The 15701-nt window shown below is 37.3% G+C and overlaps 1 protein-coding gene across 2 annotated transcripts; it reads right to left on the reverse strand.

The window, feature by feature from the left end:
• Positions 1–3249: 3249 nt before the first annotated feature.
• Positions 3250–8930, reverse strand: LOC109098495. Of its 2 annotated transcripts, XM_042712669.1 has the most exons (5): positions 8590–8930; positions 8223–8379; positions 5638–5730; positions 3730–3840; positions 3250–3661 (listed from the first exon to the last, which is right to left on the reverse strand). In XM_042712669.1, the coding sequence occupies exons 1-5, from the start codon at positions 8688–8690 to the stop codon at positions 3629–3631; spliced, it is 495 nt and encodes a 164-aa protein (XP_042568603.1). In that variant the 5' UTR covers positions 8691–8930; the 3' UTR covers positions 3250–3628. The 2 variants fall into 2 exon arrangements, with proteins under 2 accessions (XP_042568603.1, XP_042568602.1); XM_042712668.1 differs by having other exon boundaries at positions 3250–3840.
• Between the last annotated feature and the right edge of the window lie 6771 nt (positions 8931–15701).

A 15701-nucleotide genomic window follows, 5' to 3' on the forward strand; every position in this document is an offset into this window, starting at 1 on the left:
TTGGTGCTTTTGGCAGTGTGGTCAGGAGCCAAATCCTGCTGGAAAATGAAATCAGCATCTTCAAAATGCTGGTCAGCAGAAGGAAGCATGAAGTGCTCCAAAATTTCTTGGTAAACGGGTGCAGTGACTTTTGTTTTCAAAAAACACAATGGACCAACACCAGCAGATGACATTGCACCCCAAATCATCACAGACTGTGGAAACTTAACACTGGACTTCAAGCAACTTGGTCTATGAGCTTCTCCATCCTTCCTCCAGACTCTAGGACCTTGGTTTCAAATAAAATACAAAGCTTGCTCTTATCTGAAAAGAGGACTTTGGACCACTGGGCAACAGTCCAGTTCTTCTTCTCTTTAGCTCAGGTAAGACACCTCTGACATTGTCTGTGGTTCAGGAGTGGCTTAACAAGAGGAAAACGACAACTGTAGCCAAATTTCTTGACACATCTGTGTGTGGTGGCTCTTGATGCCTTGACCCCAGCCTCAGTCCATTCCTTGTGAAGTCCTCTCAAAATCCTAAAACCAATTTGCTTGACAATCCTCATAAGGCTGCGGTTCTCTCGGTTGGTTGTGCATCTTTTTCTTCCATACTTTTTCCTTCCACTCAACTTTCTGTTAACATGCTTGGATACAGCACTCTGTGAACAGCCAGCTTCTTTAGTAATGAATGTTGGTGGCTTACCCTCCTTGTGAAGGGTGTCAATGATTGTCTTCTGGACAACTGTCAGATCAGCAGTCTTCCCCATGATTGTGTAGCCTAGTGAACCAAACTGAGAGACCATTTTGAAGGCTCAGGAAACCTTTGCAGGTGTTTTGAGTTGATTAGCTGATTGGAATGTCACCATATTCTAATTTGTTGAGATTGAGAATTGGTGGGGTTTTGTTAAATGTGAGCCAAAATCATCACAATTAAAAGAACCAAAGACTTAAACTACTTCAGTCTGTGTGCATTGATTTTTTTTAATACACAAGTTTCACAATTTGAGTTGAATTACTGAAATAAATGAACTTTTCCACAACATTCTAATTTATTGAGATGCACCTGTAGACCTAACCCAATCCCTACCCCTAAACCTAACCCTACCCATAATTTATTCCTAAAATAAGTGGAAAAATATTAGGTGAATAACAAGGGTGTAGAAGCATCTAACCCTGATTGTAAGCCTAAAACTGACATTCCATGAAAACGTATCCCTCAGTTCTGATTGGTTGATTGGAATGTTGTCCCAGGATCAACAAGGATGTTGATCCAGGAACATGTTGTACTTCACGTTCACTGTGTGTGCACTTGGATGGGTTAAATGCAAAGCACAAATTCTGAGTGTGGGACACCATATTTGGCTACATGTCACGTCACACTTTTATATGAATGTGTGTTCTGCTCATGGTCACTGGAAAAGCAAATTTCGCTCAAATAACTGCTCATATGCTATGATAGCTTTGTAGGACTATGCATTAACGGCCTATATCTGATTGTGTTGAATAATATTATATCCAAATTTAATATTAATATATTTTCTGTCTAACTTTATTTTGTTACTTTCAATAAAGGTGTGGTTATTTTATTGGCTTGTTTTTTTTTTTTTTTTTTTTTTTTTTAATTCAGTAAAATCCTTGAGTGTAAAAAAAAAGTCTTACAAAAGTAATGTTATTTAATAAAATAATCAATAATTATTACAAAGCATTTTCATTTCGGTTTTCGGTCAAGTGCATCCAGAATTTCCAGAACATCCAGAATCTCACCACTTGTCAAGTAATATCACACAACTGATTTTATTTTTTCACAATATTAACTTTCCTTTTTTATAATTGTCACTTTATATATCAAAATATGATTCTATTCTATTCTATTCTATTCTATTCTAAGATATTAAATCACACTGTGAGCTTTATTATTTTTATTATTCAGAATTGTATTTCTCAAAATATATGTGACTACTTCTCACATTCTATATTATATTCTAAAATATTAAATCACATTTTGAGTTTTATTATTACACTTAAGAATTTTTGTAAAATATGTGACTTTATTTCTTACAGTTTTCTTTATAATTTTGACTTTATATCAGCTGTGGCAGTGAGTTTTGTACAGACATGCACTGCTAGAATGTATTTATTTTATATATATTTACCAGGATCTGTGCCTTTGAATATCAGTAATAACCATGCCTGAATATAACAATTAATCAATTTACTTGCTTAGTTATTCATTCATTCATTCATTCATCTAATCCTGTTTCTTCTCCCATTCAGCAATGAGGAAGAAGGCAGAAGCGGATGAAGCTTTAAAGGAGTTTAATCTCTGGAGGCCGGATTGCCTGCACTGAAAAAAATGATACTTTGGATTAACTTAAAGAAGATTGTTGTGATTTGTTGGAGCTAATTTTTTTAGATTTTCTCAAATTGTATTTATGATTTAGTTAAAACCGTAAATTTTGATTTAACATCAGACCAAAATTTTAATTTTTTCCAACACAACGTTTTACTTTAACCCAAAGTAATAATATTGTTTGTTACAAAGAATGTGTAATTTTTTTGCTTTGATACAACCTAGTGTTTTTATTTTAGAAAAACTTAACATTTACAATTACATCCAAGTGAAGTTTTTACTTTGAAATAAACTAATTAAATAGATGTAATTAGTTTCTCTCAAATTATTTTTTTGATTTTGTTGAAACTATACATTTTTACTTGATTTTAATCAAAATTTTGCTTTGGTTCAAATTATTTTTTTCATTTTGGAAAAACTAATATTTTCAGTTTCAATAAAATAAATTGAATTTTTACTTTGGAAAAAACTAATAAAATTGATGTAATTTTGTTACAAGTTATTAGATTAGGTTTTTTCAAGTTGAATTTTTTTACTCAGAACAAACTATCAATTTTAATTATAACAAAGTCAATAAATTTAGGTCAATATTATAATGCGTCAATAAAAAAAGTCAAAGTTGCTCCCATATTCAAGTTTTGTTGTACAAAATACCTTGTTTCGGTCTGTAGCTCACTTTCCTTAAATAAAGACACAAAAATTAACTTCAAAAGGACTGAAATTTAATTCTGCAAGAATTGCATATCTTTTAAAACATGTTCGCAGACCATGTAACATCCACTGCTGTGACAGTAAATATGGTTTGACCTTTTTTTGCAACAGCAATTAAGTGCAATACAGTTTCTACATGGAATAAATTTAACAGATTTGTTTAGATTAAAAGAAAAAGAAAAAGAAAAAGTGCTTGTGATTAAGACATCAATATTGAGCACATTACCAATCAATGAAACAGTAAAATATGTAAAACCTGAGAAATGTAATGCAATAGCCTTTAATAACTGTAAAACTGTTTAAAAGTTAATGTTAACGATGTGCCCAAGTATCTACACCACAAAACAACTTCACAATAAATTGAGTTTAACATCAGTTTAAAGTGTTTTTCATTGAACAGTAATTCATTAACCTGGAATGTATTTGAGTACAAGCTCTACAACAGAACCAAATACAATGTATTCAAATGTATTTCTCTTTGCTACTTTACTTTCACAGCTTAACACTGAGGCTGAGAACTTTGCGCGTCATTTTCTTTGGTTCAATCTCCATAAATAACTTTTGTAGTGCATCAAAGGTGTGTTCCAGCTCACCTGGATAGCTCAAGTTCAGCACATAAATTAGGCCAAATAACATGGCACATGCATGTGCGACTGATGGCAACCTGTTCAGGACTTTCACACCTTCAATGACTACACCAATGTCATGTGGTGGTTGGAGAGAATCACCCTCTTCCCTGATGACGAACACAGCCATTGTGGAACTTGCAAGCTCTGTTTCAGCTTCATCCCTCTGGACAACCTGATGAAAGACGAGCTACAAGTTATTCTGAGGAAACCAGTTTCCAATGTACCGACATTAAAGGGTTAGTTCAGCCAAATATTAAAATTATGTCATTAATGACTCACCCTCATGTCGTTCCAAACCCGTGAGACCTCCGTTCATCTTCGGAACACAGTTTAAGATATTTTAGATTTAGTCCGAGAGCTTTCTGTCCCTCCATTGAGAATGTATGTACGGTATACTGTCCACGTCCAGAAAGGTAATAAAAACATCATCAAAGTAGTCCATGTGACATCAGAGGGTCCATCAACAGTTACAGCAGTCGCGTTCACAACAGACCCGGAAGAGAAGAAAAAGCGGAATAAAGTCGTAATTTTTGTTATTTTTGGAACAAAATGTATTTTCGATGCTTCAATAAATTCTCACGGACCCTCTGATGTCACATGGACTACGTTGAAGATGTTTTTATTACCTTTCTGGACGTGGACAGTATACCGTACAATACATTTTCAATGGAGGGACAGAAAGCTCTCGGACTAAATCTAAAATATCTTAAACTGTGTTCCGAAGATGAACGAGGTCTTACGGGTTTGGAACGACATGAGGGTGAGTCATTAATGACATAATTTTCATTTTTGGCTGAACTAACCCTTTAAGGACACAGACAGTTCCCAAAATCCAATAAAAAAAATGTTGATGATGAGATTAAGCTGGTTTACATTATATACACAAGACTCAGTATTCACAGTCGTCTGATTGCCAGAGACAAGCAAGTTTTCGAGTAGGATGATTATAAATTGTAAGTAAAACGCCCTGCTGACAACTTGGTTTTGGTCTCTAGCAAATTCAAAATGTAATGAACTGATGCAAAAAAAAAAAGAAGCAGCATTTTCACATCAAAATATGACCAAATTAGCACTTTCCCAGCAACACTTTCTTTTGCTTCCACATGGGCAAGGGTGGCAATGTGTCTCGTTCCAAGCTCTGCATGGTCTTCTCAATACTTCACCTGTAAGCAGCTTTCAGCCCCCTGGGGGTGAGCAGCACACCATGCCTGTGCAAAATGTGCCAGGTACCACAGCCACATGTGCCCTCCTTGGCCAGCATAAGCTTACTCATGCACGTGCCCTTTATGGCCAGTGTCAGCGTGCTGCAGCTGGCGGACTGTGACCGCATACATTTACTTATCAGACTGATTCTGATTCTCTAGATGGGATTGAAATGTGCAAAAAAATAAAATTGTATGTATCCTGTTACTTGTTGCAGATATTTACAAAAAAAAATAAATAAACACACAGCTTTTTATTACAACAATTTAACTGCTGCAAAATCAGATAAAAATGTTTATAACTGTTTTTTTACACCTGACTGGTGATAATGATAGGGCATTGAGCATGTTATTTCAAAAATAGGACCAACAGGTTTTGTGGACTGACATTTTTACAATAGTACAATTATTTACTTCCACATCAAATGACAACTTTTTTATATACTAGATCATTTGGACATAACTAACACAAGTTCCATAAGGCTTTCAGTGCCTGACTGCTGCTGCTCTGATACAGTAGATATAATGGATACATTTTGTACCAACCAGACCACAAAGTGTCAAATCAGAATTGTCCATGAGTTTCTGTGGGCTAGCCGAGTAAGTGATTTAACAATTGGAATAAAACACTGCTAAGCATCTATCCCGCTGCCATATGGCAGAAAAAGAGCAGCAGCACGTGGCAAGCAAATTTAAAGTTTATCTGTGCGTATGTGCTTTATCATTATAAAAGCTTATGGATTCATGCAAAACTATAGTATACTCACCAGATACTCCTTAATGAGTTGGTCCAGGTCTTCTCCGAAGTAGAGAATTAGACACTTCAGCAGACACTCTCTTTTCATATTGACTTCAAGGCTCTAGATGAGTACACACACATACAAATATATATTTTTACATTTTAAAACGGAAACATGGACAAGACTAAGATGGGGACAGAGTTACAGTAATTGTGATCATATTTAGGTCTTTACCTGAGGTCTTAAAGTATAAAGGTAGCATGAAACGACATTACTGTGATGTTTTGCAGGAACAATATAAAAGAAGCTTTATCGTGCTTTTTTAAGTCTTTCACAGTCAACTATAGGTACATATACAAATGATAAAATGTTACCTTTGGCACAACATAGTTCGCATTTGCACTGAAATATTACTTCATTTCTGGTGCTATGGCTTCATGGAAGTGCTGCCCATTTCAGGAAGTTTGTATCAAGTAGGGGTGTGCCAAAATATCGATATGGCGATATCTCATGATATTTTCTCCCGCGATCGATTCTCGATGCGCTCTTTCCAAGTATTGATCTTAAAAGCCGTTAGGGCGGGCGTACACGGTGCGAGTTCAGACATTTGGGAGGTCGTGAGATATTGCACACGTTGTGAGTCAGTTTAACTGATAATTGCGTCAAAGCAGCTGGTACACGGCACGACTGTCCTGCGTGAATTTTATCCCGAGCCGCCAGCAATCACGTGGGTTTCGCGCTAAACACAGAGACCGTCATGTTGCGAATGGGAGAGAGAGAGAGAAAAGTGTGTGTGTGTGTGTGACAGTGTATGCCCACGCTGTATGGTTGCTGCCAATGAGGTATAGCCCCATCGATGTGGTTGTGTATGATTTGGCAATAGGGGACAGCTGGTGAAAAAACATGTTTAAAAATTATCGGGAGGTCTGGAGGTGCTCGTAATGTGCTTAGCTCGGCTTGTTATTCCTCTCACACGCTGCGAGTCGCGACCATGCGAGCATCACCGATTCCACTCGATTTCTCCCGAGTGAAAAAAATCATCTGCAGCAAAACAAAAATAGTGTCTGTGACTGTTTTGTTGCAACTGATAAGACACAAGTTGTTTTTGTTATTGTGTTTCATCCAAAAAAATAAATGGAGATTCATTTTCCTAATTAAAAAAAATATATTCTTATTTCTTAAAACATGATTATATTGTGAGTTATTACTGATAATATATCAATTATCGCAGTATCGTCATATCGTGATATTATCGGTATCGTTAACAATGTATCGTGTATCGTATCGTAAAGTACCCAGTGATTCCCAGCCCTAGTATCAAGCAAACTTGACATTAAACATTTTATTAATAGCCTTGCATTTTGACCCAGCGTCAAATCATAAATTTAACATCTTAAGCCCCACCTAAACCGAGCACATTTTCTCCAGTTTGGCATCACCCGAATCTAAAAGCTTTAAAAAAAAAAAAAAAAGCATCAAAATGGCGACAAAAACGAGGATGATGAAAAACACAACAAAAATGTGACAAAAAAAGTGAGTAAAACGTGACAAAAACATACTGGAAAAGCAACAAAAGAGGGAAAAAAAAACGTGACAAAAAAACACGACAATAAAGCCATGAAAAAAAGAGTGATGAAAAAAGCCAAAAACACAACAAAAATGCCCAAAAAAAAAAGTGTCAAAAAAAGCAACACTCGCATGTTTGGAGCAGCATTTGCTGCTGATTGGATTAAAGAACACTGCAAAACCAATGTTTAGTTTTGAAAAAAGTTATGTGTGTTTGTGTTACGTGTTGTTCAATAGTGTCTTTTTCGCCAGAACCAATTTTGGTTCTGTACGAACGGTGAAGGCGGGAGCGGTTCAAGATGGATTCTCGTGTGTTTGTAAACTCACAAATATAGCAAGAATTCAGCTTGCTGACAAGGTAACGATCTAACAATACTAATAGGAAAATATCTTGAAGTTTGACATAGAAAGATACTGTTTAATGCAGAGCCCAGTGCAGTGTTTTTGGGAGGTTAATATTCCTGTTTAGTGTAATTATGTAGAATTATGTCCTGATAAAGACAGATGCCCTTCCCTGTGTTGTTAGGACTCCAGCATTACCCACTGGATCTCTTCTTTGACCTTCATTCATTGACATTTCTGTCCCTCTTCTTAAATTACTTAAAATAAGAATCCAGCTAATCAGCCACTCACAAAATGTCCGCCACATTTGCCACGTTAACGGTTACCATGTCCTATCTAGTTTTCTTAAAGATATTTGGAGGGGCTGCTGCTCAACAAGCAGGATCCACGAAGATTACTCAAACACGCATGAATCAAGTTAAAAAAAAGTTTGCGTGATATAGCTCCTTTAAGTGACCAAATTGGACACATAACCAACATATGATAACTTTTACGAGGGAAATAAAACCATGAGAGTGTCACTCGACTGGAGTGCATTTACCATATCCAGTAAAATGGCACTTAATTTTAATTTTTTAAAACTAATTTCAACCCACAATTGTAACTTTCTAATTCAGAATACAAGTTACAAGGCAAACAAAGGATCAAAGGATAGGCATACAAATGAATCTAGATCTATCTATACACAATACCGGAGTACATACCAGATCAAGAACTTTAAGTATCTTCTGGGTCTTCTCTCTGATAACTCCTCCCTTCCTTCTGAAGAGCTCGATCAGTTTAATGTGGTGGTTGTCCAAAGATGCCAGGAATCTTGTCTGAAGTGGAACAGTTGTAATCCTGAGAAATTCAGCATTGATCAAAAATATGAAATAAAACAGAACACAGAAGAATGATTACATGACATCTACATGTGAGATACATTCAGAAATACAAAATTACAAAAAAAAAAAAATTAAAATGCATGTCATTTTGAACAATTTGTAATATTTCATAGGAGATTTCTTATAATAGGCCATTAGTATCCTCTACTTTACAGGCCATTACTTATAGTTCAAAATATTACATGCCTCATCCTCTGTGAACAATGCAGGCCATCTTTCTATCAACTCTTCAACTCCCAATTCCTTTTCCACAATTTCTTGTCTTCGCAGTGAAAAGGTTTTGGCCATTTTGTCCTTTACAACTGCACGATTGTCTCGTTTCTTTACTTCTGTTAAAAGTGAATGTCTCTCATTTTCCAGTTTTTCTCGAGTCTCTCCAGTTGGAATGTCGGGTATATGGTTAGCTTCTCCTCTCTTTGGTCTCTTTACTTTTTTTGCTGGCAAGGCATCCTCTGGGGCTTTGGACTTCAATGAATTTACAAGTAACTCAGAACACCCAGTCCCCTTTAGCTGAGTTCGGTAGTTACCCATTTTGTCTTTAAACCGCTGCTTCCAACCATAGCAGCCATTGTACGAACCAGGTTCGGAAAGGCATGGGTGCTTCTTGATTAGAGCTTCTGCAACTTCACTGAAGTCAGCATCTGATGGGTAAGCTTTGAACTTGAATATTTCTTCAGCTACCTTTTCCAGAATATCGGACTTTGTTTTTGTACTGTGCTTAAACCTCGTCTTGTTTGACCTATACTCTGCATTTCCTTTTTCTAACTGCAGTTCAGTGTCATACGAAAACTTGGGGATTGGAAACTCTCTAGGCCACATTTCACGTCTTGTAGACACTGAGCTTGATGGTGAGCAAAGGATCTCCGTGTCATCTGAATGGAAGCTTGAAGACTGAGCATCCTCCAAGACAGTGACATTGAATCTTTGGCTGCAATCATCAGTTATTGGGATGACCTTGATAGTTGTCAAATCCTCTAGTTCAGCTGTAGATGTCAAATTTACAAGTGCATCTCCAAAGTCTTTGTCTTGGTACTGTAATCTGAATTCCCCATTCAAGCCACACACTTTCCTGACTTCATCCGTGAGTTGCTCCATTGTTTTTGGTATTCCATCTGGCAGAAGTAGCCTTCCTGGTGTCATCGGGCTTCAGAATAATTCGCAACTTGACTGTCATCTTCACTGCTGTGTCACCCAATACAGAACAATCTAAAAACAAGAAGTATAAAGCTTTACATTTTTTAAAGTTTGTTGTTTAATGTAATGTTTGTCTTTATAAGCTTGTGTGTCAGGCTTACGTGCTACACTGACATAATTTTTCTTTCACATGGTAAGCTACTACTCTGGCCACATCTGCCCTGGGGTAGACTAACAGATGCAAGGCTGCCAATCTGCACCATAAACCCCTCCGACCAACATTTCACCCACACACACTATATTCACACAGGCTGTAAGTTTCTTGCTCAAGGACATCTTATACTGCTCAGCATTAAATTAATATATTTATATATTTTTAAAAGATAATCAGTAAAAATATATATTCCATTCACACACCTATACAACGCTTATGCATGGATGTATCTCTTTAGTGAGATGAGGCGCCGTCCACCAACCATGTAGTAATTTAGAGGGTAGTGATCTGTCAGCTCATGCAGGCCAACAAGCTTTAGCACTCTAGTAGTAGACGTGACCAAGTCATAAGCTCGATAATGTTCCAGGTACCAGGCATCCAAGTTTTTTACAATGAAAAGCAGGGTCTCTTGTTCAACAATCATATGAACAATTTCACAAAACTCTGGAAGTCCAGCCAGCGATCCATGGGATAACACCATTCCAATCCTGTAGTTTAAACCATTGTAGACAAACGTTTTTTGCAAGGTTCACAGTCTCAATTTGTGGGTACTTCTGTTTCACTGCCCATGTTATATCTTCGTTAATAACATCAATGGGTAGTGTTGATACCTCACTGACCTCTAAGGATGGTTTAGGAAACCTACAGATGTGCAGATTATGTGCAGACTGAAATTGGTGTCTTTGTGCTAATGAATACAAAACATTTTTGTAACAATTTGTATGACGTATTACTCTTTTGAAGAAACTATGTTTAGCTTCAAATCTCATAGTCCATAGTGCAACGAGCGGGCCAAACTGACGGATCAGTTGTGGATAATGCTCCAAGTAATGATGTTTAGGAGAAATTCTTTCATGAGGGAATACTTCTTGAAATACTGTCCTGTGTTCTGATATCTTAAAGTCTAGATAACAAATGGAGTCCTCAGTGTGAAAAGGTGCAACAGCAAGTTCTACAATGTCCTTCAATTCACAGAGCACTTGCCACGCTGGTTCCTGGCAGGGAACTTTGTGTCCGATTAAGAGAGGGAGAAATCTTAAAAGGTTCCAATTCTCGTGCGCGTTTCCTCCTATTGTTCTCTTTGTTGTGTAGGTTTGGGGCACAAGATGGGGACAGTTTGTCTTGTCAGTCCATTTAAATTGAAACGATGTTATTGCGTCATTCAAATTGGATAATGCAAAATATTTTTTGGAAATTAATACATTAAGACAAAGAGCAATCTCAACCGGTATAATCCCTTCAAACAAATCATGAACAATATCAGGGGGAAAGCTTTGTGTCAAATTGAAATATGACAGATTTTCTGACAGCACACACTTCCTTTTTACACCAAAATAATTAGCCAATATTTTTTCTTCAATTTCTTTAAGATGAGAAGCATGAATTTCCTTGCTTCTCATGCAAAATGCTCCCGAGTTCACTTCTTTTGTTTGAATATCCAATCTTTCTGCAGTACAAAATCTGCAAGAGTATCTGCCAGAAAAGTTTTCCACAAATCCTGCAATACTGTGTGCTCCAAGATTGTCTGCTAAAACACAATGAACAAAGCCTTTCACATTTTTCCCCAATTTCGCAATAAACAGTCCTTCTTGTTCTAATATAATAAGATCCTGTACTAAGGGCTTCAGTACATTTTCATAACCATAACATTTAACATCATCGCTATGAATAAGTGCAGCTAAATATATATTAGACAGTGAGGAGTGACAGCTAGCAGGTAAGTTACCCAATGTCCAATATACCCCACAGATCTTATACTTTTTTCTGGAGGTACCAAGGGGATTACAGATTTCAAAGTCATCTATGTACAAAAAAAGTGAAATAGCACACTCTTTTGACAACTGAAAATTTTCGTCGTAATTACTCCCATCATAAAATGACTTGTACTGTCTTTGACCAGACTGAATTTGATGGGGAGATTTCAAATTAATGGCAATATCCAAAAATGTTTCACAACTTAAAATCTGCTGTAAGGATTTTAGTAAAGGGATGTATTGAAATGATTTTTTGTTTTGGGGGTCAAGCACAATTTCCACAGGTTCAACAATATCAAAATGTTTTTTATAGTATGCCTTTCTCTTCCAAGCAGTGGAAAGAGGGCCTGGACTTTCAAGAGAGGCTGTAATTGGATGTGATTTACAAAGAGCAAATACTAGATCTTTTACAACTGTTTCATCTACATGACTGTTACCATTCCGCAAGTGCTGAACTATACTTTGATTGATAAGAGGGACAGAAGCAGTGCTTATCAAATGGACAAACTCTTGCAAAAGTTCATCAACAGCAACACTAGAAACAAGATAAATATGTTCGAGCTTCAACAAGAGAGAGGCTAGTTTGAGCTCAATGTTATGTTTCAAGTCAATTAAATGTTCCCCATCCAAAGACGTATCATTGAAATCTTCGGTACTGAAATCATCTGCGGGCTCAGGAAGAATGCTATCAATGTGGATATTATCAGAATAATTTGTTTCAGCAGAACATGTAGTTTTTTCAAGAATTCCAGGTTTTAAGTCATTCACTGAACAGCCCTTATGATTTCTGCTTTTGTGTGTTCGAAATGAAGCATAAATATTTGTTTTGTACAAACAGTCCTGAAAGACACAAACTACTGTTTCACTGTTCAGAAGATGCTGTGAAATATGTTTCAAGTATTCTTTTAACGTTGAGAATTGATTGCAGTGGCAAGTGAGGCATTTAAATGTGGTCACTTCAGTTTGTGAAGGCTGATGAAATCTGGACAAATGAGTCAAAAGTGCCTTCCAAGTCTTGCAGGTGCATTGACAACTAAAATAGATGCAAGGATAGGAATGGCGACGTCCATAGTGTCTGTGCTCAAGCTTATAATGTTTAAGAAGTTCAGATCTTCGTAAAAAAGAAACACCACAGTCTTTGCATTTCCACATTCACCAGAAAACTAAGAAAGAAAACATACAAAAAGAACCATGTTAGGCATTTGCTGCTTAAAGGAACAGGCCACCGTTTTTCCGTACTGAGATATGTTCTTACCTGAGCTTAGACAAATTGATGAGTACCAGTCTCGTCTTTGTGCGTGCGCTCAGTCAAAGATGGACCCAAACGGGGGTGAAGTTAGAAGCGACCAAGCTCTTCCACTTTTTCTGTAATACTGCGTGGACGTCGAAGTGCTCCTAGGGTGTTATTACGCCTTACAATATAGTACCCCTTTTTATCCGCTTAGAAAATCGGCATGTTTAATTTTGTGTAACTATACTTGGATCATGTAACTACTCACTTAACCGTATTAAAATGTGGAAGAGCTTGGTCGCTTCTAACTTCACCCCCGTTTGGGTCCCTAAGAATATGCTGGGAAAGGCTAAATGCTAAAAACATCTTTGGTCTTTGTCCGTGACTGAGCACACACAAAAAGACCAGACTGGTACTCATCAAGATGTCTAAGCTCAGGTAAGAACATATCTCAGTATGGAAAAATGGTGGCCTGTTCCTTTAATGCTATTTTCATAATGCAAGATCATGCTTTTGCATATTAGTTTAAATATTTATGCCTATTGGTGGTTACTTATTCAGCGGGAAGACGACATTTATTAAACTGTCTAGATATTAATTTAATTTTATGGTTATAGTGTGCGTAAACATGTTACTTGTGTGATGGACTTCTTTATCAGTTTAGTCATTCATATTTGCAGTGTCCTTGGGCAAGACACCTCACCCACTACCTGTATGAATGTAGTGTGTGAGTGGTTGGTGATGGTCGAAGGGTCTGCCCCTGAGCAATTGTGGCTACAATAGTAGCTTACCATCACCGAGTATGAGTGTGCATGTGTGGATCACCTACCAGCAGCGGTTAATGATTCCAGAAAGAGGGCACCTGTAAATACAAAGGAAATGGCATGAATTTATAGGGGACAGTGATTATTTCCATTAACTGTTAGTCACTTTAAATAATAACTTGTGTAGTGTTTCTCTGTAATCAGTCATGGCTCTCACCATTGCTACAAATACAATATGTGATAAACAAATACATACAAGTAGTAAATAGTAAGTTAACATTAGGAAGGTTTTTTAAGAAAAAATATAGCCATTGTGGCAAAACAGACACTGAATTTATAAATGTCTATGCCAACACTGTTATCCTATTCTATCTCTAATCAGAGCAGGTTCACAGGGTGCACCAGTTTACAATGGGCCCAAAAAAATCCAACACGACCTTACCCGAGCTCGTTCAACGTTCTGTCCGATCCCGACCCAGACGATAAACTGCACGCAGCTGGAGAAGGGTCTGACTGCAGAGCCACAGTTTCACCCACGCGTGCGCAGTTTCACTACAGCGGTTTTACCCGCGCGTTTTGGTTTATATTATTCTAACATTTAAATATATTAAAAAGACCTATATTTTTGTGCATTGGTGAATATTCAGGCGAATATTGTTTCGTGGCACGAATTAATAAAACCTCAGCAGGTTATACTAATTTGTTCCCTCGTTTTACTATATTGTGGCCACGTTGTAATTTGTTAAATCAAAATGAGGGAGGGAAATAGTTCAACGTGTCCACGATTTATTAAAACGAGGGAACAAATATGTCGTCGTAACAACTAAATATTTAGATCAGTGGACAGAGCGCATAAAAAACAAGCAGAGAGAGAGAGAGCGCCCCGGCCGCGCGCGCGCACTCTCACCGCCTTCAAACAGCACGAGCGCTTGCTCTCTCCTCGCGCATATCAATATCAATTAACAATAGTAAAAGGTCGGAAGACCGATTGTGTTTTATAGATTAGTAGTTTGTTCATATAAAGTGTTTGATTAGCAAGTACATGTTAAACGTAAACGTATATAATATACATTATATAGCCCCCCAAACGTAAATGTATATATTAATTATGTCAATCTTTTGAGCTACGTTTGTGCTGTTTTCGTTCTTGAGATTATTTTTTTGCACGCAGTGTGTGTTGCCGTTTTCGGCAATACAGAATGTTTATAGCGCCTCAGAGGACTGTAGACGCCTCAAGGCTCTAAAGTTTGTAATAATTTAAAAACCGAACCAGCACAAACGGAAATCTTTACAGCGCAAAACAGCACAGATGTAGATCAAGCGGTTGACACCATTTTTAGCTGTTTTAGAGCTTTAAAACAGGCTGCATGTCCGACCCGCGTGCTCCTTCACCCGTCTCAACAAGCTCACGAGTACGGAGTTAATACAATTAATGTTAGGCTATTGGTGAAAAGCACGCATAAAGTCTGTCCTTGGAGCACCCTACTCTCATCCCGCCAAAACTTTGGCTCGGCTGCAGCTCTATGTCTGAGGGGCTAGCAGTGACCCCACTACCGATTAAACATATCCAGACACTGGCGGGGCTCTTCAGTTAAATTAAGCACGATCTAGACACGATTATTAGAAGTTTAGTAATTTTTTAACTACGCGACCACATAATGCGATTAGCAAAAATTCGAGATGACAATTTTAACCAGTTCATATTTCTTAAACTCCATCACAGAACACCCCGACGTCTGTAAAGTAGTTCCCGGTTCTTTGACTTAATGTTAATTTCCTCAAAAACAGATATGTTGTCACCAAGCAAAACACATTCGAGCTCTTACCTTGTTTAATTGAGTTTTCCTCGCAGACTCGCACATGGAGATGGTCCTTTGCTTGCGAAGCGAGGTAATGGCGGACAGCAGAAATTTTTCAACGACTGAGATGTACCGAGACGTAATGACGTCACATGATCACATGACACCCCAAAACTTTGGTTTAACCTTAAACTACCATTCAAGTAAAAGTAATGTTTTAAAGTTTGTCTAGAGGGCGTAACACTTACTTTGAGGCAAAGTGAAAACAGAAGGTATAAACTGAAAATCACAATTTTCCATTGGACCAATGTAAATATATATTTTGAATGGATTGCACCGATGTTTCACTTTTTTCAGTGTGTGTGGACCCCAGCTTGCCAAACGTAGGGGCTCGTGGACTGTT

This window comes from Cyprinus carpio, chromosome A23, assembly GCF_018340385.1.
Source record: "Cyprinus carpio isolate SPL01 chromosome A23, ASM1834038v1, whole genome shotgun sequence".
Lineage (NCBI taxonomy): Eukaryota > Metazoa > Chordata > Actinopteri > Cypriniformes > Cyprinidae > Cyprinus > Cyprinus carpio.